This window comes from Thamnophis sirtalis, unplaced genomic scaffold (genome assembly GCF_051295495.1).
Source record: "Thamnophis sirtalis isolate CommonGarterSnake01/CBP01778 unplaced genomic scaffold, rThaSir2_p1.2 scaffold_2, whole genome shotgun sequence".
Taxonomy (NCBI): domain Eukaryota; kingdom Metazoa; phylum Chordata; class Lepidosauria; order Squamata; family Natricidae; genus Thamnophis; species Thamnophis sirtalis.
In genome coordinates this window covers 153,998,845-154,024,978 of record NW_028261382.1, presented here as the reverse complement: position 1 = coordinate 154,024,978, position 26,134 = coordinate 153,998,845, and the positions used below count along the sequence as shown (strand labels likewise).

The 26,134-nt window shown below is 36.8% G+C and overlaps 1 protein-coding gene across 16 annotated transcripts in view; it reads right to left on the bottom strand.

Annotated features, from left to right (window-relative positions):
* The window catches only part of PTPRM (protein tyrosine phosphatase receptor type M), a 477,367-nt gene that overhangs the window by 88,907 nt on the left and 362,326 nt on the right, over positions 1 to 26,134 (bottom strand). For 7 of the 16 annotated variants that reach the window (XM_087707256.1, XM_087707257.1, XM_087707259.1 and 4 more), the window contains 3 exons: positions 6,564 to 6,715; positions 4,626 to 4,700; positions 3,757 to 3,783 (listed from right to left, as the gene is read on the bottom strand). In XM_087707256.1, the coding sequence (XP_087563382.1) occupies positions 3,757 to 3,783; positions 4,626 to 4,700; positions 6,564 to 6,715 (254 nt within the window). The remainder of the gene's footprint in view (positions 1 to 3,756; positions 3,784 to 4,625; positions 4,701 to 6,563; positions 6,716 to 26,134) is intronic. The other 9 variants (XM_087707258.1, XM_087707263.1, XM_087707270.1 and 6 more) reach the window with 4 other exon arrangements.

Here is a 26,134-nt window from a genome sequence, read left to right as displayed (position 1 = left end):
TTTAAGAATCAAATCATTTCCTTTGTTTCCATGGCAATATAACCTGGGGTCCCAGTCACATTTCAGAAATTATCCAGCCATTCATAAAAACAAAAATATTTTTAGATTCATCTATAAACTCTAATCTCTTAATTAGTACTACACAAATATCTGGAGCCTTTAAATGATGTATAGGAACTGCATCCCCTACACAAGAAAGAGAGACGGAGAGAAAAGAGTGGATGGGGGAGAGACCTAAATCAGGATTAAAACTAAGCTTAATGTGAATTGATTTATTACATGTGGACTCAATACTATGATTATTTCCAAAGTATTAAAGTATTTTCCCTTCTATTACATTTGAAATTATTATGAGATAAGAATATTTTAGAGAGGCACTGGGAGCCTTAATTAAATTTGGGGTGGGGGAGGCTTGCAAGGTGAATATCCCTGTTCTTAAGAGCAGACAGACGATCTACACTGGATGAAAATCAGAATATAGGCATAGAGTTCTATACATAATAAAGAAAAGAACACCAACATTGCTAAAATTATTTTGGCCTGGTGGATTGCACTGCTCCTGCAAGCAGTTAGTGAATTGTTTAATCCTAACTCTGAATATATAGAATAGCAAATGTATGCCATATACACATGGCAGTTTCTCCCAGATTCCAGGGTGGGCCAATCTAATGCAAATACTGATATACAGAGTTCCCTTTAGCTCCTCTTCAACAAAACTGGGATGCATGGCATTAGGATGCATGGTATGAAAGGCGATATACAAGTGTTGTTACAATATGTTGTTGCTGAAATGGCACCTGAATATTACAAGGTGGCTGAGACACAAAAAGACAAAATAAATAAGAAAATAAGTAAAGAAAGAAACATAGGGTTGGAAATTGGTTTATGAAATTTCAAAATAAAGTATGTAGAGACTTTATTGTTTTTGTTTTAGGTTATTATATTATAGTTAAGTAGCAGGATCCACTGTAGGGCTGCAAAATGAGTCAATACAACTTTTGTATTTATGTTGCATATCCATACAAAAGCCCATTACAATTATTTCTGTTAGACATCCCTCTATATATTAGAAACATACATTTTCATAAAGAAGTACATATGGATCTTTGAAATAAAGATCTGATTATCCCATCTGCATGCAGTTGGATACTACAGTTATCAATTTCCTTTAGAAAGTGCATATTGAAATGAAATTCTAAATTGCATTGCCAATATGTGAAACGTAGTTGATGGCCTTCTGGTTGCTCAGAAAGTTACCAATTCTTAGATCTACTTATTTTTTGCTGTATTTCAGAACAAGATTCCAATATGGTAAGAAACTGACCGAAATATCATTAGCCTAGTTACTGATTTCAGTTCAAGTGAAGAGCATCTTTGATGGGAAGCTAACTCTAATAGTGAGATTTCCATAAAAAACACTATCCAAGAATTGCTACTTCAAAAAGATGTGTAATCATAGTCAAGTTCTTTCACAGGAAAAATTGCATGTTAATAATCATTTTAATGTAACAGAAGCAAAAATTATTAAATACAGGGGAAGTGATTTAAATCTGATTTAAATGTATTTCCTTTCCCTCATTATTTTTTTAAATGGGTTATCTACTGACCTATTCAAGAACTGAATGGACTTCTTTGGTTTGAAAAAGCTTGCATTATTATGAGTTAAACAGAAAACATTCCTTTCAGGACCTCTTTTGTGATGTGTAGTCCCCCGGGGTGGACCTGACAATTTTCAACACAAACCAAGACATTCATTTATTTGGTAGTCATCTGAACAAACTGTGACTTGCTGGGAATACATACGAATTATTGAAACTAAACACTTCTCGCAAAAGAAAAAAAGAGAGTATCTCTCTTTCCAAGTCCTGTGCTTAATTATAGTCCTAACAATAAATCCTAGCTTGGTACTAGATGTGTAAAGTAAGCCACAAAGATTTTAGAGTTTGGAGGTATAATTAATGCATATAAATAAACAGTGATACATTACTTTGATATTATAATTGATTACTATTTTTAGGCATTTAGAAGTGTCAGGATAGAAACTGAAATAATTCTAAAAGGAAAGACCAAAAGTTTCTTTTAAAAAAATTATACAAAATAGTTCTTGAAAAACATTTCATTAACTGGTGCTATTAAAAATACAGTATCTTGACATGCACTTTTGTTAAAGAGTTTGCTTAGTAATTTTCTCCTTTCTATTAAAGAAAAAGTAGTTTCTAACAACTGTAAGGTTCAGCCAAAGATACAAATATATTCAACAATAAAGTATATAGGAAATTCCATTAAAATCTTATTATTTATTCAGAAGAGGGAGCTTCAGACTTTAGATATGTATAGCACCTTTCTGCTTTTAATGTAGCAGCCTATCTTGTTTTAATACTTCTGTGTGAGCCTTGAAAAACTTAATCTGCTTTAAGGTTTTTATACTTTTTAAATAGAGGTACCCTTTTTTCAGGCTTATACTGAAAGTTGAAAAGTATGTACTGGTATGTTTTTGAACAACTAGGAGTGAGATTCTGTTTTTGTGCTAATTAAGAGTTATATGGTTTAACAGTAACAGGTTTTTTGTTTATTGAAAATGTCATAACATTTACAACTTGCTGGAGAAAATCTGTAAAAATCACTGTAAATTTCATTTGCATACCTATTATTGTATTATTGTGATGACTGCAGGTTCCTCACAGTAAGTTATAAGAAACCATTTATAATTTATTTGCCAATTATAATTAGATTACAACATTTCTTATATTTTTAAGAGGTGGATAGGGGGAAACCACAGATTGAGTAAAGCACAATGAATTATCTTTGCTTTTGTTTATGACAAAAGAAAAGAAAAATCACTTTTGACTTCAGTAATTTAAAAACAATTTAGGATATGGTTTTATAGATTCCTGTACCAGTGTTTTTAAGGCCAAAATATTTCTGTTAGATGAATGGGTTTTAAATCTGCTTTCTCTTTTTTTAAAGCCCATGTATTCAATAGTTTTATAGTAGAGTCAACAAACTGGAATTCATAAGATTAAATTATGCACCAATAAGAACAAGGAAAAAAGCAGCAGCAATTTAAATACTGGAATGAAATTCTTATTACATGCTATTGTATTGTTTTGCTTGGTTTTGATTATGATTAGTATAGTAGTAGTAGTACAAAGCACAGCCCATTTTTGTTATTATTTCATGTGCAGTAGCATTTCATGTTATTTTTGTTATCTTAGCATGGTTAACTCATTTCCCTTCATTCTCTTTTTATTGGACAATTAGTAGTTTTCAATTTCCTAAAAGAAAGGTAAAAATATGCTTCTTGTCTCAGAATTCTACTACAGTATTTCCACCTGGATGGGATGTGGTACATTATATGTTATTATTGTGATAATCCCATTTATTTGTGATACACAAATTAAATAGAAAGTGGAAAATATTTACTATGCTATAGAGTTCATAAATCATATTTAACACTAATTTATTTATAGACTAAATTAAAATTATGCTGAATTTTTGACTACCACACTTGCATTGTTTGATTTACCCATTACTTTATAAATATGACCAATAACTAAAAATATTCAATCTCCCTCGTCTACTAAATCATCTATGATAATAAAAGCCTAGTATGATAACTTTTATCTGAATGTTAAATGCAGAATAGTTTGCACATTTTGAATAGAATATTACACCTGTGTAAGTACAATGTTTTACTACCTAGGTTGAACTTGTATTGTTTCTGCAACAGACATTGATAAAGGGAAATGTTCTCACCTAAAATTGCAGTTGGCACAAATGGATCTGTCATACATCATAAGCAGGTCAATGCAGAAAAGGTAAAAAGAGAAAGAAAAGTAAATAACGAGCAAATGTTCCAAATTTTTTTTGGGTCAGAAAGCCATGAGTTATAAGCAATAGAGATTTTACACTTTGAAAGTAGTTTTGCAGAAGTGCAATTGCAACATCTTTATTTGCTATAGCAGCCCAACTTTTTCAGGGTTCTCCATAAAGAAAAGAAGAAAACAAGTTGGTTACTTTAAGAGTCACCATGGTTTAAAAATTAGATTCTTAAAGGAATGGCATCTTTTTGGAAGTTCATCCACATTGCTTTAATGCTTTAGCTTTTAGTTAAAGTCTTCAAGTCTTCAAGCCAAGTCTGCAGTATTTTTTTAGAGTCACTTTCCAAAGTGTGAAAAACTCTAATAAGAAAGTTGTTATTTCATGCAAATGGTATTTAGCTCTTTTAAAAGGATTTTTATATATGGGCAATCACAAGAATAGATTGTGATATTCATATATGTGTTTAAACTTTGGTCATGTTCAATATTTCATCTGTACTTAAAACACTGATAGTGGAGATATGATGGCTATATGTGTGCATAAGAGATACACTCAAGCTTCTTATTCTCTGTGGTAGCCATTACCCGCTATACTTCAAGGAAGTGAGTACTCTTCTGATTATCTCTTTATAGCTGGCTGGGGGATTCTGGGCATTGAAGTCCACACATCTTAAAGTGACCAAGTTGAGAAACAGTGCTCTATAGAACATTGCCTAAATTATGGAAACAGCTCACAGTTTCTAAGAGATTGTTATAAAAGTAAACTATTTACAGTATTTAGAAACCAATGAAATAGTTGGTTACCTGGATAATATGAATTGGGAACAGTTGTACTCAGGGTGTTTGTTTTCATTGTAAACGAAGAGGGCGATGATACAGCTGGAAAGAGAACTCTATGCAGTTAATCTAAACAAAATATTAGCAAACAATAGCTTATTTATATAACACCCCTAGATCATGAATCTTGTTAAATCTGATATGGAAAATGATATTGTGGAAATAAATGTTACATAAAAAATTAGCAAGAGCGTTTTTATAACTTGGCATTATTTTAATATTTTGTGTTTTCTTAGATATTGTGTTTCTTTCATTTTCTTGCATGCTTTGAAAGGTGCTTTCTGAAATTAAGAATTCTATGACCTAGTTTTATATATATATATATATCTTGCCACACCTATCATCTATCATAAAATGGAGATGTAATATGGATTTCTCTCCAACGATACTGGAAGGGACAGTGTAGGAAAGAACCACAAGCTGCTAAAGGCAACTTTGGGAAAGAACTTAGTCCAAAAATGCTTTAAATTGGGCTAGAATCTTATGCCCATTAGCTTAATTGAACTGAACTAAAGGACTTTTAATATGTATCCTTTTTCGGAATGGTGTGGTTGTTAGGAAAAGGTTTCTGCTGTAGCCATATGATCCAAGAAAAAGAGGGGATTCCTTTAATTAGTTGCAAGCAAGTGCTGTATTCATGCATCTGCATATTCCAAGGCATCCTTTTCACAATACAATAAAGTATTTCACAGTCCTAACAGACACTTTTGAATTCCCTTCCGTGGAACTATTGCCCTATAGCAGTGATGGCTAATTTTTTTGTTGTTGCATGCCGAAAGCGTGCCTGCACCCATAATGCAATGTATGTGTGCTCTTGCTCCTTTGACCCCACGCACTCCCCTGCCCCATGTATAAATGCACATCCCCTGCATGCGCCCCGCCCCTTGCGCATGCGTGGCAGAAGCCCGAAGACCAGCTAGCTGGCAGGAAGTGCGCACACATGTGCAGTGGAGCTGGGCTGGGGCGACGGCTGGCGTGCTTGCAGTGCGTGCCACCTACATTCGCCATCACGGCCCTATAGTTTATATGCATTTTATATTTTCACTCATGGAAGAATTTTTCCTTTAAAAAATAGTAATAAAAATACATTTGTATAGCTTACGTCATGTTCTAAAAGTAGCATAGCAACTAAAGAGTTCGCAAGAGGACTCTAATTCATTTCCTGGGATCTTCAGTTGAATAGATTTCAAATAGCAAAGCTGAAATCTGTTTAAAGATTATTGTCTGAGACCTGGGAAATCTGCTGTCAGACAGAATAGATCAGCTTTACCTTAACACATACTCTTGATGACTTGGGGAGGCATTACTCAGAATCCTATGGAAGTTGCAGTCTCTTACATCTTGGATTGTACCTTTTGGGAAGTTTGAAATAGTCCATATTGACAAGATGGACAAATTGTCTGATCCTAGATAGGGCAGCTTGCTATATTCATAGCTTTAATTTTTCTGAGACAAAATATCACAGCAGCATGGAATCTCAATTAAATACCATTATAGTCTTAGGAACCTGGATCAATCTGACTCCAAATCAATTTACTGAATTCTCTTAAGGTAGGATCTCTGAAATTTGTCAGCTGTAGCTAAAGAGCCACCATTTGTACATATTATGTTATTTCTTGAAAATGGTCACCAATATATGGACAATATCAGAAGCATTATATAATAAACGAGGCAATTGAATGTAACACGTGCTGCACTGATATCTGTGGTTTTTTGTTTGGAAGCAAGGGAAAGGCAAAAATATAAAATTTTCTTCCTCAAAGATTCAATTCCATCTTCTTGCTATATGATGTGAAATGTTCCACGGTGAGAACTTGGAGCCCATGGATTGAGTAACAAGCATTTAAGAGCCTTTCACTTCCCTTTGCTATTTGCTCTGCAGAAATTAAAATGACTTTCACTTACATCTCCCATTTAGATTGTGTGTATCCATGAAAGAGAAAGCTTCATCACAGTTGGTACCTTGTTCAGCATAGCTTTTATCCATTGAGTTCACCATCACTGTCATTTCTTGTCGTGTGTTACTCAATGTCTCCTTTCGCTTTTTGGCCAGTTTTCTTAAGAAGGAAACATTAAGGAAAGGAGACGATGCTTCAATAAACAAGAATTCATCATTTTTTATTTCATATAATTTATAAATTCACTTCTGCTAAAAAGCCCCCCCCCCTGATACACACACACACACACAGACACACACAAACATTTCCACTGTGAATTAATGAAAAAAGGCAATACATACAATTAGAGTAATAAAATACACAATTAAAGAGTTATATGTAGTATATAGAGATGAAGGAAAAATAATGGATGCCTGAAAAAGTTTTATGGATGCCTGAGCACAAGGGTATATCCTTAGGACACTAGGCTTCCTTTGTGTTATTAACTCCTTGGATTCTAAAACTGGACTGGAAAACCTGTTTGGTTTGCCAGCCTGCCTTTGAAGGGCTAGCAAACTGTAAGTCAGCCACTCTAGGAAATCTCTGATATCAGGGTGGGCAATTGAATCCAGACTTTGGCTGAATGTAAGGTCTAAGACAACACGTTCAGACAGTCTTCGACTTACGACCAAAATTGAGACCAAAACTGCTGAGAAATTTGCTAAGTGAGTTTTGTCTCATTCTACGACTTTTCTTGACACATTTCTTAAGTGAATCATTGCATTTGTTAAATTAGTAACACCATTGTTAAGCGAATCTGGCTTTTCCATTGACTTTGCTTGTCAGAATGTCACAAAAAGTCATCACCTGGCCCCGGGACACTGCAACTTTCATAAATATGAACCAGTTGTCAAGGATCCAAATGTAAATCACATGACCATGAGGATGCTGCAACAGTCATAAGTGTGAAAAATGGTCATAAGTCACTTCTTTTCAATGCTGTTGTAACTTTGAACAGCCACTAAATGAACTGTTGTTAAGTTGAAGACTAACTGTATTTCAAAAACCTGAGCGTCTGATTTTGGTGTGATTCCTTGAGAGGCACTGCAATCAGTGTAATCTGTTTTCTGATTGGATGATGCAAAAGTCTGTAAACTGATTATCAGATTCCCTAGGCCTATAAAGATCAGATGTATTAAACATTACACTCACAACATATGCAGGTGTGAAACATAAGGCTAAAGCCATCACAGCCTAGGATACAGATTAGTGGTGGGTTTCAAATTTTTTTGGAACCTACTCTGTGGGTGTGGCCTCCTTTGTGGGAGTGGCTTGCCAGCCATGTGAAGGTAAGTAGCTTACTACTTACTTGTATTTCAAAGGGAATAAATACATATTTAATTTTACACATGTTAACAGCTGTTGGAATTGTGTTTGCACAACAGTGGAAAAAACAAAGATATGAAAATAAATAAATATTAGAATGTGCAGGAATGAATAAATTGACAATTAAAATCAAGAAGGCTTCGAATACTTTTTCACGTGGGATTTGTTTTATCAATTGCTAACTAACAGAAACAGCAATTAGAAATCTAAAAGTATGAAAGAAAACACCAATTATGTAAGGAAAGGTCACTAAAATGTATAAGGAAATATTATTAGTACTTGATCATTATTAATGTGTAGATAACTGCGGGACATTACACACCCACACACACAAACTATGACAGTGCCGGGAAAGCACCAAAAAATAACAATTTCCCCGCAAAAGACTGCAGATGAAACCAGTTTTTTCCCTAACCCTAAGAACAGGAAAGACAAAGCCACTGGAATAAAAACCATCAAGGCATTGTGGGAAATTATAAAGGACAGTGCCAGGAAGCTCACAGAACCAGCAATCACCTCACAATTACCTAAACAACCAGGTATCACACAGAAACACACAAAATATGGCAAAGCTGCCTTGCACCAACCTGGCCTGCCCATAGAAAAGCAGCCACATTGAGACACATAAATCATGCACCAACCAGTACACTTAAAAGCAACATATTGCATCACAAATAAAACATTTGTAAAAAGGAATAACATTTCTTGTAACAAACATTATATAAACAATAAATAAATAAAAATTCCCTAAAAATAATTAATAGCCACCAAGTTCAGAGAACACCAAAGGACCCCACAGTCCCTTCTTATCTTTTTCCTTTTTGTCCCATCTTTCTCCTCCTTCCCCCCCAACCCCACTCCCTTCTAGCACTGATGATGTTACCTAGTTTGGTAATGAAATGTCTGTAAGAAAACCACCAAGCTCAGAGAGCACCCACGACCCCTCACTACAACCCGGAGCTATCAAGAGTCTCTTCTGTTGGAGAGCCTTGATGCAAGGGAAAACTGAAAGCTTTAATTTTAATTCAGTTTTAGCATTTTAATCATCTTTGCCTCTTTCAAATTTTATATGCTTTTTTTAAAGGTTTTAATATTTTATTTGTACACTGCCCGGAATTCCTTTGTGAGGGAGATGGTTGGTTTCAAAATTTGATCAAATAAATAAACCAAAACAGGGGCTGAGAGAAAATATGGAGGTGTGGTGCTGTCCCTAAAAAACCATCCCTGCAGTGTTTCATCCTCATGGATTTTTAGCCTTCAATTGTTAATTTTAATGCTTGTCTATTAGCTTTTATTGCATTGTAAACTGTCCCAAATCAGTTAAGCTAGTGAGATGGGAGGTATATAAATTTAATAAATAGACTAACTCAGTTATGGACAGGCAGAACAAATTGGAAGTCTCTAAATGATGGCTTACAATTGGTGATTCTCACACAAGTCATTCCTCTTTACCCTTTCAAGAATATTTATTTTTTTTTTAAAAAACTTTGGTGGGGATGTTGTCTTTGCATATAATCTGGCTTTTATTTTACTTGCAAGTACATATAGGTTCCTTCTGATAAAGACATGTCAGCTTCTGCTTTGCTACTGCTTCGGCTGCCATTGAAACGGGGGAGGGGGGCATGGTATTTGGGAGGGGAGTCATTGTTATGCTGGAGGAAGTTTCTAGATACTGAACTGACCACCTTACTGCGCATGTGGAGGAGGAGTGTTTCCCGCCAAGGCCAACGGTCCAGCATTCCATCCTGATGATGCCTTTCGAAGTTATCTCACACCTGACATTTGGGAGAATTATGATTGGACTATGCACGGGGATGCCAAGGGGAGGGGAATGAATTATACAATATATTATTCGCTTTTGCGCCTAATTAACCAGACTTAGCTTAGCTTTGCAACTGTTCATTTATGATTAGTAAAAGTACACTTGATTTCAATACAAATGGAGTCCAGTGGTTTCCTTTCCTGATTACTGAATGAAGTGCTGCTGACAATAAGCTAAGTCTCATCTTTCACCCATCCCGGAGCTAAAACCTACCGAGGGGGGTGCCCTCACAAGAAGAAAAGAAATGTCTTTGCATGTGAGTGACCAAAAGGAAGAAGAGGGGGCAATGGCAGGACCATCTTTAACCAAAAGGCTGGCCGGACTAAGAGCGGAAGAGCCTGCTGTTTGTCTCAGATGAACTTTGAGTGTGGGACAAAAAGAGGAGTCTGAGGAATTGGATGCTGGAGTCACGAGAAGGAGACCAAAGAAAAAATCAGCGGATTGGGGTGACTCTGGGGAAGAGGATTACAAGCTTTCCCATGCCATGAGACTCCTCGAAGAAGCTTGGACTGAACGCAGAAGCCATGAGAGAGCAGTGGAAAGGGAGCCGGCTGAAGATCTTGAGCAACGGTACTCGATGCATAGTTTAAGGGAGGGTGAAGAAGCCGAGGGGGGTTGGGTGCAAGAAAACCCAGAACCAGCCTCTCCCCCTCCAGCTAGGGCCGCTCAAAGAGCAGGGGGCCCCCCAGGCGACGCCAAATGGCAAAAGTCCCTCCCTTAACCGTAAAATACGATGGAGACCCTAAAACTCTAGGGCTTTTTATAATTCAGGTCTGGAATTATATGGAAATCTATGGACCTGATTTAGAGACAGATGAAATGAAAGTGAGAATGGTGTTGATGTCCTTAGAGAAGAAGGGAGCCGAATGGATGGTTGGCCTACACAAATGCAATTCCCCTCTCCTGAGGAATTTTATTGACTTTATGGCAGCCATGAAGAGGAGGTTTGATGACCCATTGACCGAGAGACGCGGGCGCCTGAAATTTATGCCTCTGAAGCAGGGAAATAAATCGGCGCCAGATTATGTCCAGGAATTTCAACAGTTGTCAGCCTATATGAGGGGGTGGTCGGAAGACGCTTTGCTGATCAGTTCGCTGAGGGATTGAATGAAAAAATATACCAACAGTGCATAAACAGACGCATTCCCCGCTGTGTAACTGCTTGGTATGAACATGCGGCAGACGTTGAGTTGGATTTAGCCAGGCTGCAATGCATGAAGGAGGGAGAGGCGGAGAAATCCCCCTCAGCATCTCCAAAAGCTCCCCTCCGCCCCAGGAGTGAGGGAAAAGGGGGTTTCACAGGCAAAACCAAGCCTTTCACGTGCTTCCGCTGTGGAAAGGAAGGCCATCGTGCCGTGAATTGCTGCGTAAAATTGGCTCAGACCGCTCCACCCCCTCCCCACAAAGAGGGAAGAGCAATAAAGGCCCCGAGCAAGAAGAGAGAAGCTTCGTTTGCCACTGAAAATGTTCCCCAGCATTTCCGGCCGGAGGAGGAGGGAGGCGTTAGCTCCAGCTTGTCTGACGAATCGGATGAGGAGCAGTCTCATTGTTGGGTAAGTTCCAGAAGGGGCCCCATGCTTATCCCAATTGAACTAAGAGTGCCATCTTTTAACATTCTGAATTTGCAAAACATGCCAATCTCTTGCAGGAGCACGAGTCACGCAAGAGCTAAACAATCTTATCATTAGTCCTGGTTTTCATGTGTCCCACTAAACCACAATAGGGTTGATTGGATTCTGGTTGAGTAATATAAACTCCAATTTGGGATACCTGAAACACGATTTGCAATCTGTGGATTGACCCCAGGATCCCAAGTTCTGTAGCCCCCAAAGTTTCTTTTTTAATTCTCCCTCCCTCCTCCCTCCTCCCTCCCTCTTTTGCCCACTGTGTGTACATTACAGGCCCCGATCAAGGCAAGGAGTGAACCAGCGAACCCATCCAGATATAGAACATGGGAACACAGTGGAGCCTTAAGGGGAAACTCCGTTTTGAAAAAACCCTGTTCCACGACATTTTCTGCCAAACCCTGTGGGGAAAATCCTCCCAAGCCGCTTCTCCCTCCGCATTAGCCCCGTGGAAACCAGTCAACTCTGCAGCCTCGAAAAGAGAAGGGGGGGCGGATTTTTCACCAAAAAGGAGCCTGGCGAAAGCCTAACGGGCGGGAAAAGGTAGCACTGCAGCCAAACTGACCTGGAACAAGAAGTGATTGCTTCCTCCACCCACTTCTTCGAACGGCAGGCCTCGGTGGTGGTTAAGGCGTCTATTTTTAAACACGGATCTTTCCTCGCTACTTTATGAGGTTGGGTCCGGACTTGCTTTCTGAGCATGGGGCAACGGGCAGTAGTTTGTGCGGAACGGCCAGCGCAAAATACCATCCGTTTCCCCGTGCTCAGAAAAGGAAGCCCAGGTAAGTCCTTTGCTAGCAGGCAGGTTCTAGGACACGTGCCGCTACCAAAGGACCTTCCCGGAGTTGCTTTACTGAGCACGGGGAAACAGGAGGGACAAAATACCGTCTATTTCCCCATGTTCAGAAAAGCAACTCCGGGAAGGTCCTTTGGTGGCAGCAGGTGTCCTAGAACCTGCCTACTAGCAAAGGACCTTCCCGGAGTTGCTTTTCTGAGCACGGGGAGACAGAAGGGACAAAATACCATCCGTTTCCCGGTGCCCAGAAAAGCAACTCCGGGAAGGTCCTTTGGTGGTGGCAGGCGTCCTAGAACCTGCCTGCTAGCAAAGGACCTTCCCAGAGTTGCTTTTCTGAGCACAGAGAACAGAAGGGACAAAATACCATCTGGGTATACAGGGCCGGGGCAGGTGTTCCGGAACTTACTTCCAGGTCCGGTGACCAACCGGTTCACGATAACCAGTGCGGACCGGTAGCAACCCACCACTGATACAGATACTAGATATGTTAATAACTGATTCAGCTTCATTAAGTGCAGGGCAAAAAAACCCATTGAAATATGGGAAAAGCAGGAAAAAGAAACAGTGAGTTTAAATAGCTGTTAGTATCAGAGGCAAACTGTACTCTCACAACTGTCTGAGGATAGTCAATGATCAATAGGCTTAGTTCTAAAATTTCTTATCTAGTTGTGCCATATTATGTGTCTGAGAGACAAGTTTGAGTCTAATAGCCAAGTTAAGCTGCGTGAAGTTGAGGGGCTAAGATTTATTGCTGAACCCTGCTTTGGTAGACTGAAGCTAAGGCTGTCAAGATGAGAAAAATCTGTTCAGTTATATTAAGAGAATAAATCTGAAAATAAAACAGACCCCCCCACACACAAAAAGCTATATAAAGTCCTTACTAAGACTGAAAATATTTAAGACTCAAGTCTGTTTTTTTTCTTCTACCACATTAAAATTGTGATTTTTGTGGATAGTTTCTGAAAATTAAAGCATGTTCAATGCTCTGAAGAACCTTGGAGCTGAAGGTTTATTTATTTGTAAGGTTTATATAATATTGTCAATCTGATCAGCTTTTAATGGTATATTTCAGAGCATCAGTAACAATGGGTGGAATGAAATTTTACTGAACATAATGACAGTGTTTCAGGGGAAGACTGTGAGAACTATCAATCAAATGGTATTATACAGATATGTTTGCACAGTTGATAAACTGAAATTTTCTACCTTTCTTGCTTGGAAAACAGCACTATACATTAGAAGCAGAAATAATGATAATCATTAATGTGGAGGATTTTGAGAGTGGTTTGGATACATCCATGGAGGACGGATCTATCAAGTGTTCTCACTCAAGGTTGAATGTCACCTTGATGGGGACAGTATACAAGAGAACAATGATTGGAAAGCAATCAATCAGAATGCCAGAAAGTCTGTTGGTCACTTTGAGAGTCATAATATTAGATTAAGATAGTCGTCAGCTTGACCCAGCTTGTGTTTTTCAGGTCATACTTCCTGTTATCTCAGGTGGAGATTTTCTCACCATCTTCTGACCCTTATAACCGAAGGTTCTGGAATCCAAATATGTTCTCCACATATTGTACTTGAGCCACCGGTTCTTTTTCTTAGCTATGATTCATTGCTCATAAACCGATTTTCCACTTTCTATATTATAAATTTCTGCCCTGCAGTAAAATATCCCTCATGTGTCTACTCAAATATTTCAACTATGGGTTAAGAGGAAATGTTCTTTTTGTGGTCTTAGTAATTATAGCAAGAATGGAACTTCCAATTTTGTGTGAATATATAAAGCAGGGCTTATAATTGCAACTATTATTCCTTTTCTTCTATGTAATGATCATATAATTTTCTTTGCAAAGTTTGAACTTAGGAACAGATCCAAATAAACAAGTTTAGTACATATCAGTGGGATGTCTGAGGCATGTCAGTATACTGAGTATCTTTAAACCACTGTCAGATCAAACGTGGCAACAACTGACCCAATTTCTTTTTCCCACTCCACACATTCACTGAATGTGGAAAGAAGTTTAGTTGTCTGTATTATTATGAAACTGAAAAACCAATAACATTCCCCCAATATTCCATATTCCTTCAGAGTTCTCTATCTATTATGTTTTGACCTTTCAAAGATGCTTCTCTCAAAAGGCCCTGTTCATTTTTAGTATGAAGCTTCATATAGTTCAAGATAGCTTATTATATTGCACAGCCTCTATAGTCAGAGTATCTCAAAAATGAAAAAGTAATGAAAGGTTTCAGGGTCATTATACGATTGACAAGACCAATTACTAGAGACTTTAAAAAAACCCAACTTATTATTTTGGCATCTAAATTTGCTATTCTTGTTTAATGTTATGTTTACTTATGACTTACCCAAGTCGTAAGTAAACATAAATTTAACCCTTGCAACATGTTACTTTTAGCTGCCCCTTTCAAAGGGCCTGTACCAGGTTAAGGTATAATTTGGCCAGAAACGGAACCTAGTGGTATAATCATATACACGAAAGCATTAATTTGAATTACTAGTTTACTCTTCAACTGAATGATCATGTAAGACTATTAAATTTCCTCTCTTTATTTTCTCTGCTACTTAACTAAGATATATAACAGGTTTATATATTACACCAGAATAATACCTACAGTTGCTCTATGAGTTCATAATATTTAATTACAAGTTATAAGTGAGTAAGCACATTCTAGATGCAGCACTATAGAGATTAAAAAAAATAAAAATCTAATATAAAAAAGAAGAAAGTATTATTTCAACAATAGTGTATTTTTCCCATTAGAGAGGAGAATTATTCCCCTTATTTAAAAATCTTATCTGATATTTGATAAGCTTTCCTTTCTGTATTTTTGGGATATCACAAGAGCATAGTAAATAGTGAATATATGGCAACACTGGTCAACTTTGGGACTACTGAGTGAATATATGACAAATGATAATACAGACATGATATTTTCCATATAGACATATTCTATTAACATCATCTTGAGACTAATTATCACTTGAGGAAGGAAAATACTAATAATTAAATAATCCCCTTCATAATCAAGTCAAGCTTTTAGTTGCAGAGCCTGAAACATGAATGGAGTAATGAGCTGCCAATGTCAATTCCTTTTAAAACTTCCATAGTTAAATAGTAGATCTTTTAAAGCTATTTCAAATACAGCGAGGAGGGCTTTCCTGTTAAAGACCAAAGCTCATTGAAGATCCTCGTTTCAATCAAGAACTTAAGACACTATAACACATATTGTGATAACAATTTAGTAATCAGGATTAGAGTATAGGCAATCCTTGAGTATGACAGCAGTTGGAACCAGGACTGCTGTTGCTAAGTGATGCAGTCATAAAACGCAATGACATGTGACTGCATCACTTAGTGATAGCAATACAGGCAGTCCCAGATGCCAAGATATGCAGGTCATTAAGTGGGAAGCAGCAGGAGTTCTAAGTAAGGAACAAGGATGCTGCAGGTGGAGGGGGAAGGCCCTCCTGGTACAGGCCGTGTACAAGTTGGACAAGGGGTGTGTGTACTGCAGTAAGACACAAGCAGAGCGAGGGTACAAAAGGGAGCATAATTTGTGTGTGACCATAAGATGACTCAGGAAGGAGGGTGCAGGATGTATGAGAATACAGAAAGGTCTTAGAAGGAAGGTACATGGTGTGTATGAACACAGGGAGAGTGCAGGCAAATGTAGTGTGTGTGTGTGTGTGAGAGAGAGAGAGGGGGGAGCCTTGAAAGGGGAGTGCAAGGTGCATGTGAGCGGGTTGTGGGATGCATGCAGACACCTGGAAGCCCAGGAAGGGTTGTGTGAAGTGTGTGTGAATGAACGGAGGTCTGGGAAAGGGGGTGCAAGGTGCATGTGAGCGGGTTGTGTGCGACTGAAGGGGGAAAGGAGAGCATGGTGGGTTTGAGCAGGTATGAGCAAAAAAGGCATGGCAGAGACTTACCCGAATGAGTTGAGACCTTACCTCCCAACTTCCCAATTGACATTGCTTGTGAGAAGCTGCTTGTGGGAAGCCAGGAGGGAAGGCCACAAATGGTGATCATGGGACACTGCAGATGGTCATAAGTGTGTTGTTTGCCTGTGCCCAAATTTCGTTCACACAACAACAGGGGCACTGCAACAGTCAGAATTTTGAAAATCAGTTGCAAGTTCCTCCTTCAGCATTAACTTTGAATGTTGCTGAACCAATGATTGTAGTTTGAGGACTGTCTGTAATATCTCTTAAAGCATCACCACAACTAAAGCATCACCACTTCATGTTAGGTTAATGTATAACTTTCCAATAGGTAGCTTTAAAAATAAACATTTGCAAAGTATGGTTCTCTGTCTTGGTGCTAATCAGGAAGAAAGAAGAAAAAGTTCTTCTGAAGCCTTAAAAATGTGTTTGTCGATGTGTAAAGTAACAAAAAATATACACTGAAAAAAAGTTCCTATTCCCTAGCTACAGTAGATTTGACAGACAAATTTTATCAGCAAACTAATTGCTAATCAGCTTCAAGTCAGTTTCACAATCACTGTTAAAAGCCACCTAGTTTGATTTTTGCAGCTTATTAGGGCTGCCTAGCACTTCATATCTGATTTCAAAAGGCTGCTTTAGAATGAACTATAACACTGCCTGAAACAGCCATTTTCAAATTACTTTGGAGGGATGGGGAAAGGAAACAGCCCTATGTGGAAATGCCCTGATACAAATATAAATGCATTACATGTTATCAGTAATTGTGCAAATGCTGTGTAACAAATACAGGTTTTTTTTGGGGGGGGGAGACCTACAGAGTAGTATTCACTTATCTATATGCAGTGAACTAGGTACTGAATTAAAGGAGATTGATTTCTAAATAAGGCTTGGAACATGATGGTTTTCAAAGAACAACAATATTATTTTGCTACAACAATGATGAAATCGGTTTGGGAAGTACCACAGTATTTTTTAATATTTATATTTTAAATTTAAGCTTTCCTACACATATAAAAATAGAATGCATGTTATCTTTTACTGTGCCCCACTTTAGTATTTTTGATAATAAAGGCAGTTTCTAAATGTAAGATCGTGTACTTGGAAAAAAGAATTGCTCAATTCAAACATGCTTGGGATAAAAACGTCTGTCATCCGACAAATTTTTTTAAAAATAAAATAACAAATCAAAATTAAAGAAAAAGAGAGAAAGAAACCAACAAAAGCAACTAAACAAAAATCCCCCCCTCCCAACAAAGGATACTCAATGGACCACTGGGTCTTTTTCTGTCTACAGTTTTCTGTTTCTAAGAACTTTAGTCTTAAGATAGACATTGGCGAAGACTATACAGGAATAGGTTTCATAGTAATTCTTAGTATTTCCACTCACTGAATTAATATTTGCTACAAAACAATAATTTTAGGGATATAAAATAATGGCAATGAATTATATTATTCAAAGATATTAAGAAGCAGAATCTTGCTATAATAGAAGTTGTAGCAAACTCATAAGTCTAATGAAAACATCTCACAGTAATACAATAATCAAGAAATCTCAGAGTACTGTCATGGTTCAAATCAATATATAAGGTCCAAAAAAGTATGTCAGACAAAATGAGCAAAAAAAGTAGATACACATTGTATATCATGATTGCAGATTAGAGACAAAAGACTAACCCTTCATTTCATGATGTATTTACAATAGCAACTCTCATAACTTAAAAGACCACAAAGCAATCAGCCTGATGGCAGCATGAGAAAAACATTTAACTAGCTTCAGCCCATACTACGCTTGACATGCCATATGTAGCAGTCATCCTATTGCTCTTGGTACATTCTGTCACCAAAGCAAACAGCTTAATATCCAACTGGCAATGTCTGTCATGCCATCATTTATATTTGCATAGAGCACTAAAAATTGGGAGTGAACCTCCAGGACTTTCTGATCCTTTTTCCTAAACTTTAGGATTCAAACAAGGTTGAATGGTGCTTTGGAGCACTCGGAATAGTCACATAGATCCTGTCTACAATTTTTTTTTAAAGCAGATACACCTTTTCAGAGATTGCACGGTTGCTCTCTGAAGTTGCAGGTCAATCCTGAGAATAATTATGTATGGTTTAAGGTGTTACACAGAGTTTCTACATGCTTCAAAGCACTTTTTTTGCTTTCAAATCCAAAGTACTAAAGTATACTGCAGGCACACTACTGTTATATTGCTGCTGCCCTGAGAACTTAGTTGGACAAGCAGGGATAAATTAAGCTCCACCCTATTTAGCTACTTAGGTTTGATGATACACACTTAGTTACATGGTATCCTCGACTTACAACCACAATTGGGACCAGAATTTCTGTTGTTAAGGAAGATGGCTGTTAAGTGAGTCATGCCCAATTTTATTACCTTTTTTGCTATAATTGTTGAGTGAAATTTGTTAAAGAATCACATGGTCATTAAGTGAATCCAGATTGCCCAATTGACTTTGCTTGTTGGAAGCTGATTGAGAAGGTCACATGACTCTGGGATACTGCAACCATTGCCAAGCACCCTAATTATGATCACATGACCTTGGGGATGCTGCAATGTTCATAAGGGCAAAGACAGGTCATAAGTCACTTTCTTCAGTTCCATTTTAGCTTTGAATGGTCATTAAACGAACAGTTTTAAGTCAAGGCCTACCTGTAGCATTCTCAAACAAATACTTCTGGGATTATTGCTCTTTCATACCAACCCAATAATGACCAGTGGAATAAGATGCAATGGGAAACTGAAAGAGGAATTGTCTGGAAAAGATCAGAAGCAGCGGTGGTATTCAGCCAGTCCTAGCCGGTTCTGATAAACCTGTAGCGGACATTTTGAGTAGTTTGGAGAATCGGCAAATACCACCTCTGACTGGTCCCTCTATTCCCTGCCTCCTGAGTCCCAGCTGTTGGGAGTCCCAGCTGATCAGCTGGGTCTTCTTTTGTTGCCCTTCACAGGAGAATGAAGCTGGAAAGCAGGTTAGTGGGGTGGGGAGAGAGTGGGGATTTTACAGTACCTTCCCCTGGAGTGGGGAGGGAATGGGGATTTTGCAGTATTGTTCCCCTGCTACGCCCACCAAGCCACACCCACCAAGCCACACCATGTCCACCAAGCCATGCCACAGAACTGGTAGTAAAAAATTTTGAATCCCACCACTGATCAAAAGGCAGACTACATGTCTCCTTCTCCCTTCCCTCTCTAGCTATTTCTCTCTCACTTCATCCCAGCTGCCCTGGAAAAAGCCAGAGATAATAGCAGTGAAACAGAAATCAAATCAAACCAAAAAAACAGCCACAAACCTAACATGACCCAATTGATACAGGAAGTTAGTTTCCAATAATAACTATATAACAACCATGTTGTATAAAATAGCCCTGAGAAAAATGTCTCAATGTTCCAGATACTACCACAGCCTCACAAAACCAAATCGTGTAGTGGTTAATCTATTGTTTATTCAAAGCCACTGGCAGAAGTTAATAGACAGTTATAAACTAATTGAGTGTGTCTGTGTTATCTCCTCATTCATCTCACTTTTTCAATTTAGCTTTGTTAGTGTTCCATATGGTGCAGCATTCCTGCTGCTTGGATCAGCCACGCTCCACAAAAATGCCCTGCTAACAACAGGAAGCTAATAGTTGAACGGTTCCTCTAAATCTGTTTGACAAAGCTGACATTTAACACACCATGTCACATTGTCAGTAATCTGCAATTTACCCGTAGGCAGACAGTGGATGCTCAATTTATTTACCTCTCATATTTAAGAGCATAATTAATATTGCATTCTGAAACAAAAAATGAGAATTTGACAAAGATTGTAATTTAAATTGTCCATTATAGCATGAGCTAAAATAAAACATTTGCTATATGCATCATTGTAAAAATGATATGTATAGCTGTAATTTAATCTTTTAGACTTAATTACACAAACCAAATTCTGCTGTAAGTTTAATGAATTAAAAAGCACAAATCCTTCTATTATTTTGTTCTTTGAACACTTTAAAGATCCCATTCAATATTATACATTATTGAGGGAGATTACCTAAATTATTATCATTCTAATTGGGTGCAATTTGCAGAGAGACAACTAAAGCAATATCCATGCGATTTGTTACATTACCATGAAAATGATAAGAAAATAGAGCTTTACATAGTAGGATTTTTAAAAAACAAGACACTAAAATGGTTCCTTTACTAGGATAAACATTTTGCTCTCATGAAAGTGGAAATGGGAAGAAAATAAAACAAATTCTTTATGATAGATAATAATTCAGTTTACAACTTAATCAATGGTGATTAAGTGTTATCAGATGAAATAAATATATTATTTACAAAACCAAGTAATTTCACAACAAGAATTGACACAATAAAAAGCTTATTTATTTATTTCAGTGGGTAGTGCTTATTAGGTAAAACCTCTTGCATGATATAAAACCAGATACATCTTATCTAAAAAGTTAGGCAATTTACAGGTTTCTAATTAACTTGTGTTTTTGTACCAGCTACATATATATTCAGGGTAGATCTCAAGGCAAACAAGAGCTTTGCCACTGCAAACTACATTTTAAATCATATAATGCATCCCTTCCCCCTTAAACAGCACAATTTGCCCTCATGCCTGAATTCTGGAACAAATCATAATGAAGTACTGTTGTGTTTTACCAATCAGTTTGTGCTGGCTTGACTGACAGACTGACACACACACACACACACACACACACACACACACACACACACACACACACACACACACATATATATATATATATATACACACAAATGAAGTGTTCCATGCAAAATCAAGTAACAAAAGAGCTATATATAAACTACAATAGTAGTAGTTTAGTTAAACTACCTTTTGGAAAAACAAATGATTATTTAGATCTTTGTTTTAAACTGATTTGAACTAGATTTCTGGCTTCATAACTGATTAAATTTGTTATTATATAGAATAGCTCTAGGCAACCACACTTGTTTATTAAACATAGAAGACCTTGGTAAAAATTGCTCCTCCTCACACCCCACACATCCCCAAGCATGTTGTGTTATGTACAGGAAGAGAACATCTGAAACAGAGAGAGAGAATTAAGTTTTGGGAATGAATAGCCTAAAAATATTTTTTGAGTTCCTCTGAAGACACACCTCCAGAGAATACAGATTTGGCAAAGAGATTGCTCTTTTTCTCATAATCTCATGCTACTCATGTGGAGTTCTTGGCTAGCTCTCCATTAAACTTCAACAGTTATTACTGACTTCAGACCATTTCAGATATCTTATGTGGGATTCTCCAAGGTAGAATGCTCTTCCAAAAGTGATCTCATCAGCCTGAAGTTCTAGAAGAGAAAGTAGTCCCTTTAATAATATAAAAAGCCGGTACATCTTGACTGGCCTAAGACTACAACCTAAAAGGACAGAAGACCAGAAGAAAAAAGGGATGGGGAATGAAAAGGCAACCAAGAAATTTAGCTACAACTCTTTCATAATTTTTACAATGACCAGAACATTTTTCAGGCATTTGGCTGAGTACATGAGAGCTTGAGACTGGACAAAGGACGAAGCACTAGCTACATATTGTACTTGAATGCAAGTATATTTCCTTATGAACCAAAACCCTAATAAAGCAAGAAACTATATACACTTAATTGTACACTTTATTTGAAATGAGCTTGTGGTAATTATCTTTGGATTTCTTTGCTGACTCTTAAGGCCTGAGAGATTAGAAGATGGGACTTCATCACTTTCAAGCTTTTACATATTCAAGTGACTAGCTGAATAGAGTTGAAATAATTTCTGTTATCCTAAATCACTGAGAAAAACAAGCATTTTCTAAAATATTGTTTTGATAATTTGGACTATGGATTATTTTTAATTACTTCCTAAAAATCAACCAATTATTGATTGACTTGATTTTCTTTTACAACCAAAGACCAAAGGTATGCATGTTTAGTTCTGTTTCAAGGATATCAAGCTTTATAGTAATACAGACTTCATCTGGAAGGAAACCAGAATTGAAGTAATCCAATTGGAACTGAAATTAAGTGAAAATAAAGTAAATGTATTTTTTTTGTTGATGTTTTCATATTCTTCTCCAAATTTTGGGTAAATGTTACCCTATCGAATATTTCCATGTCAAAATATCCCTCGGTGAGTAAAAAAGAAGCTTTCCCATAATTAATGATGAATAGGATCAAAAGGAAAATTTTAAAAGTAGAACAATTCTTAAATTAATCTTCAAAAATTATGGAGAAGTGTGTGGTCTTGAAAGATCAGTTACTGAAATTGTGGAAAATGGGCACAAAAACAGTGGTGTAGAGCTCTTTTCCCTTGCATGTGTAAGAAATATCTCTACCATACAGAAAAGTGTGTAATTTGTGTGTAATTTAGCAAGCTTTGTACTTCAAGTTCCTCCACATATTAGAAGTTACTTAGCCAGCTTTATGAATTGCTTCATTATAGTATAATCACTCTTGTTAGCTTTTTATTTATATTTCTACATATAACATCAAATAAAATAGTATAAACTCTCTTCTAAATGGAGTAAGAAAGCTGTGACCTCTCTCACAGTCATATTCTTAAAAGATGGTTACTTGTTTGGTTTTCTCTGAATAGAAATGTCCTTAAAGGGTCTGCTACCCTTCTTGATATGTCTGCCAAATTAAAGGGACTTGGAGGGATCTATCTTTCTCCTGGTTGCCATTTTATCCTGGTTTGAGTCTTAATTTTTTTGAATCCTAAAGAATCTATTGGCTCCTTCTGACTTGGAAATTCTTGTTAAAGAACTTCTAGAGAATATACAGAGGAAGACTGTCTCAGTATGTGTAGCTAGGATCTTTTTTTAAACATTACTTTTTGATCCAGTATAGTGACAAACAATCCACCTTTTCTTCTGTGCATGTGCAACATACTTAATATTTAAAAAAACATATGAAGAATAATTAAATTATATCCTATGGAAAATTCATTTAAATCTTAAACCAAACATTAAATAGCTCTTCTAAACAGAACTATGAGCCATGGTGGCACAGTGATTAGAATGCAGTATTGCAGATTAACTTTGCTGACTGCCAGCAGTTCGATTTCCACCTGCTCAAGACTGACTCAGCCTTCCATCCTTCTGAAATGGTAAAATTCGGACTCAGATTGTTGGGGGAAATATGCCAACTCTGTAAAACTGCATAGAGAGTGCTGTAAAGCAGGATGAAGTGGTATATGTCTACTTTCTATTGCTATTACTCAGTAAGTGTTTGCAAACAAACCAATAATAATGGTCATGATACCTTTTATTTTTCTTAAACCGTTACTCATCAGCCCAGCAAAATATACATGAATATTCCCCACCACCACCACCACAAACTCTTGTGCCTAAATGTGTAAATATATACACATTTTCAAGACTGTATCTTATGATACACTTTTATGTCTGATAGACACCAATGCAAGCTCCATTTTGGGAAATTTGTTTCCCAAACCAGACACAGCTGCTAAGCCATTATAAACCTGATGATTGCTTTTCATACAAGAGTAGCAAGTCAAGAGAAATTGCTGTACCAAGAAAATGATAGGATGCTATTTTTTTAAAGTTGATTTTTCGAATGGAAAATCAAAGTAGACAGATAAAAGATTTCTTTTTGTCATTTGCTGATTGTCTTAATTATACTTTCTGCTTTCTTTTCAGTCTCACAAAATGTAATCTTTTCTCAGTAAAACTGAGCACTCTATTTTATCTAATAATTTTATAGATAATGAGTCTTTGATATCACAGGACTTCTAAATATATAATTAAGAGAATCTTACAACCTGTTATTAGTCTGTTATTATTTTAAATAATAAATATAAAATACTACCTTGGTAGGATACATTGAAATTATTTAGTTAAAAGTTTCACAACTGACGGTGTTTACTGACTGATTTTCTTACAAATCTTCTTTTTCCAGTAAAACAGCTTTCTAAGCACAGAAGACTGTCAACAAAGTCACTCTCTAAAATTTGAAAACCATTATGCACATAACATTAGATGTATTTATGCATACAATATATATGTGAAGAGATGAAAAGATAAGCAATTATATATGAAATGGGAAAACATTTCAAAAGATTTGTTCTGAACTGAAAGCTGAAATATTTATTTTGGTCATGTCAATTTATTTTGAAATGCTTTTATAATAAATGATGCTGTATTCTGCATCCCATAATCTGAAGAGAAGCATAATGAAAACATGATAAACTGGAATATGATATTCTTTTGTATCAAATGTTTGTTTTTTAACTAAGTATCTCTTAGTGAAAATACTTTTTAAAAATGGTACTCTATATACTGAAAAACTCCAGCAAGCATTTCTGCCTTTTAGCGGCCAGAATTATTTATTTACCTACAAACAGCCTGCATATTCCTCAAAACCATGGTTTGACACAGACTGCAAAGCAGCCTGAAAAGCTAACTATAATCTATGTAAGGCAAATAATAATACCGTGTTCCCCGAAAATAAGACAGTGTCTTATTTTCTTTTGACCCCCGAAATAAGCACTTGGTCTTATTTTCAGAGAGGTCTTATTATTTTTGAGATGCAGGAGGTGACAAGCATGGTCATCTCATGGCTGCTGCTGCGTTGCATTATTTCCAAGAGGGCTTAATTTGGGGGAAGAGCTTATTTTAGCACGTGCGCTCAAAAGCCCGATTGGGATTATTATCTGGGGAGGTCTTATTTTTAGGGAAGCAGGGTAACACTACAGCACACAATCTCCTTAACCTGAAACAATAATACAAGCAATTAATTAGGCAAAAGAAACTGGAGGACATGTAAGCATTATGGACTTTTCTCTTTAGTCAACCAAAATAAACAATTCATCTCTTTTCTGGCGTATCACTGCAGGACACCCTAGACCTGGCCTGCATTAGTGGGAACACTTGCCAGAAATGTGATAAAAATCACTACAGGAACAATTTAGTGACTCTTCAAAGTTACAACGGCACTGAAAAAATGACTTATGAAAAAAATGACTTTCACACTTAGAATCATTGCAGCAACTCCATGGCCATGTTATCAAAATTTGGGTGATTGGGAAATAGCATGTATTTATGACAGTTGCGTGTCCCGGGATCATGTGTTCACCATTTGTAACCTTTCCAGTTGGCTTCTGACAAGCAAAGTCAATGGGGAATGCCAGATTTGCTTAACAACTGCATGCTTCGCTTAACAACTACAGTGATTTGCTTAAGAAATAGGCAAAAAAGCTCATAAAATGGGGTGCAATTCATTTAATAATTAATAATCGCAACAGAAATTTTGAGCTCAATTGTGGTCATTTGCTGAGGACTACTTCAATGTTGTGGTCAATTGTTGAGTACAGGGAACTTTCTTGTATCAGGGGAAAACAGTCCAATGTCTAAGAGATCCCTATATGTTAACATTTTGGCAACCAGGAAAACCCAGGGGGGGGGATATGGATCTAATTTCTCAACTTAAATCAGCGAAGCACCAGGCACATATTTTATTACACCAGAAGTAAGTAAAAATAATATAGCATATAATAATATGAGCTGCTATATACAATCATTCTTCAGAGTGATTGACAAAACTGGTCTATACATAAGGATTGGGGTCTAGTGATCATTGGACCTATGCATAAGAAAGGGAGTAAGACCGACACTCACAATTATTGACCTATAATTCTCCTTACTATTAAAAGTAAAGTTTAAACTTCCACTTCTGTGAAAGCTTAGCGATTGAATGAAACAAGAAGGATTATTGTCAGAAGAACAAGATGGTTTTAAGAAAAACCGTTCAACAATTGACCAATGTCTTATACTTCAATATCTCATCAAGAAATACATCTCCTGGAATATTGTTTCACTTTATGCAGCCTTTGTTCATCTTAAGGCAGCATTTGACTCTATATTTCAGACTAAGCTATGGAACAAACTATATAATACCACCATTTATTGCTGTTGTTTCTTATTTGTGCATTGAATGAAGAAGCAAAGCTTAAAGTAAGAT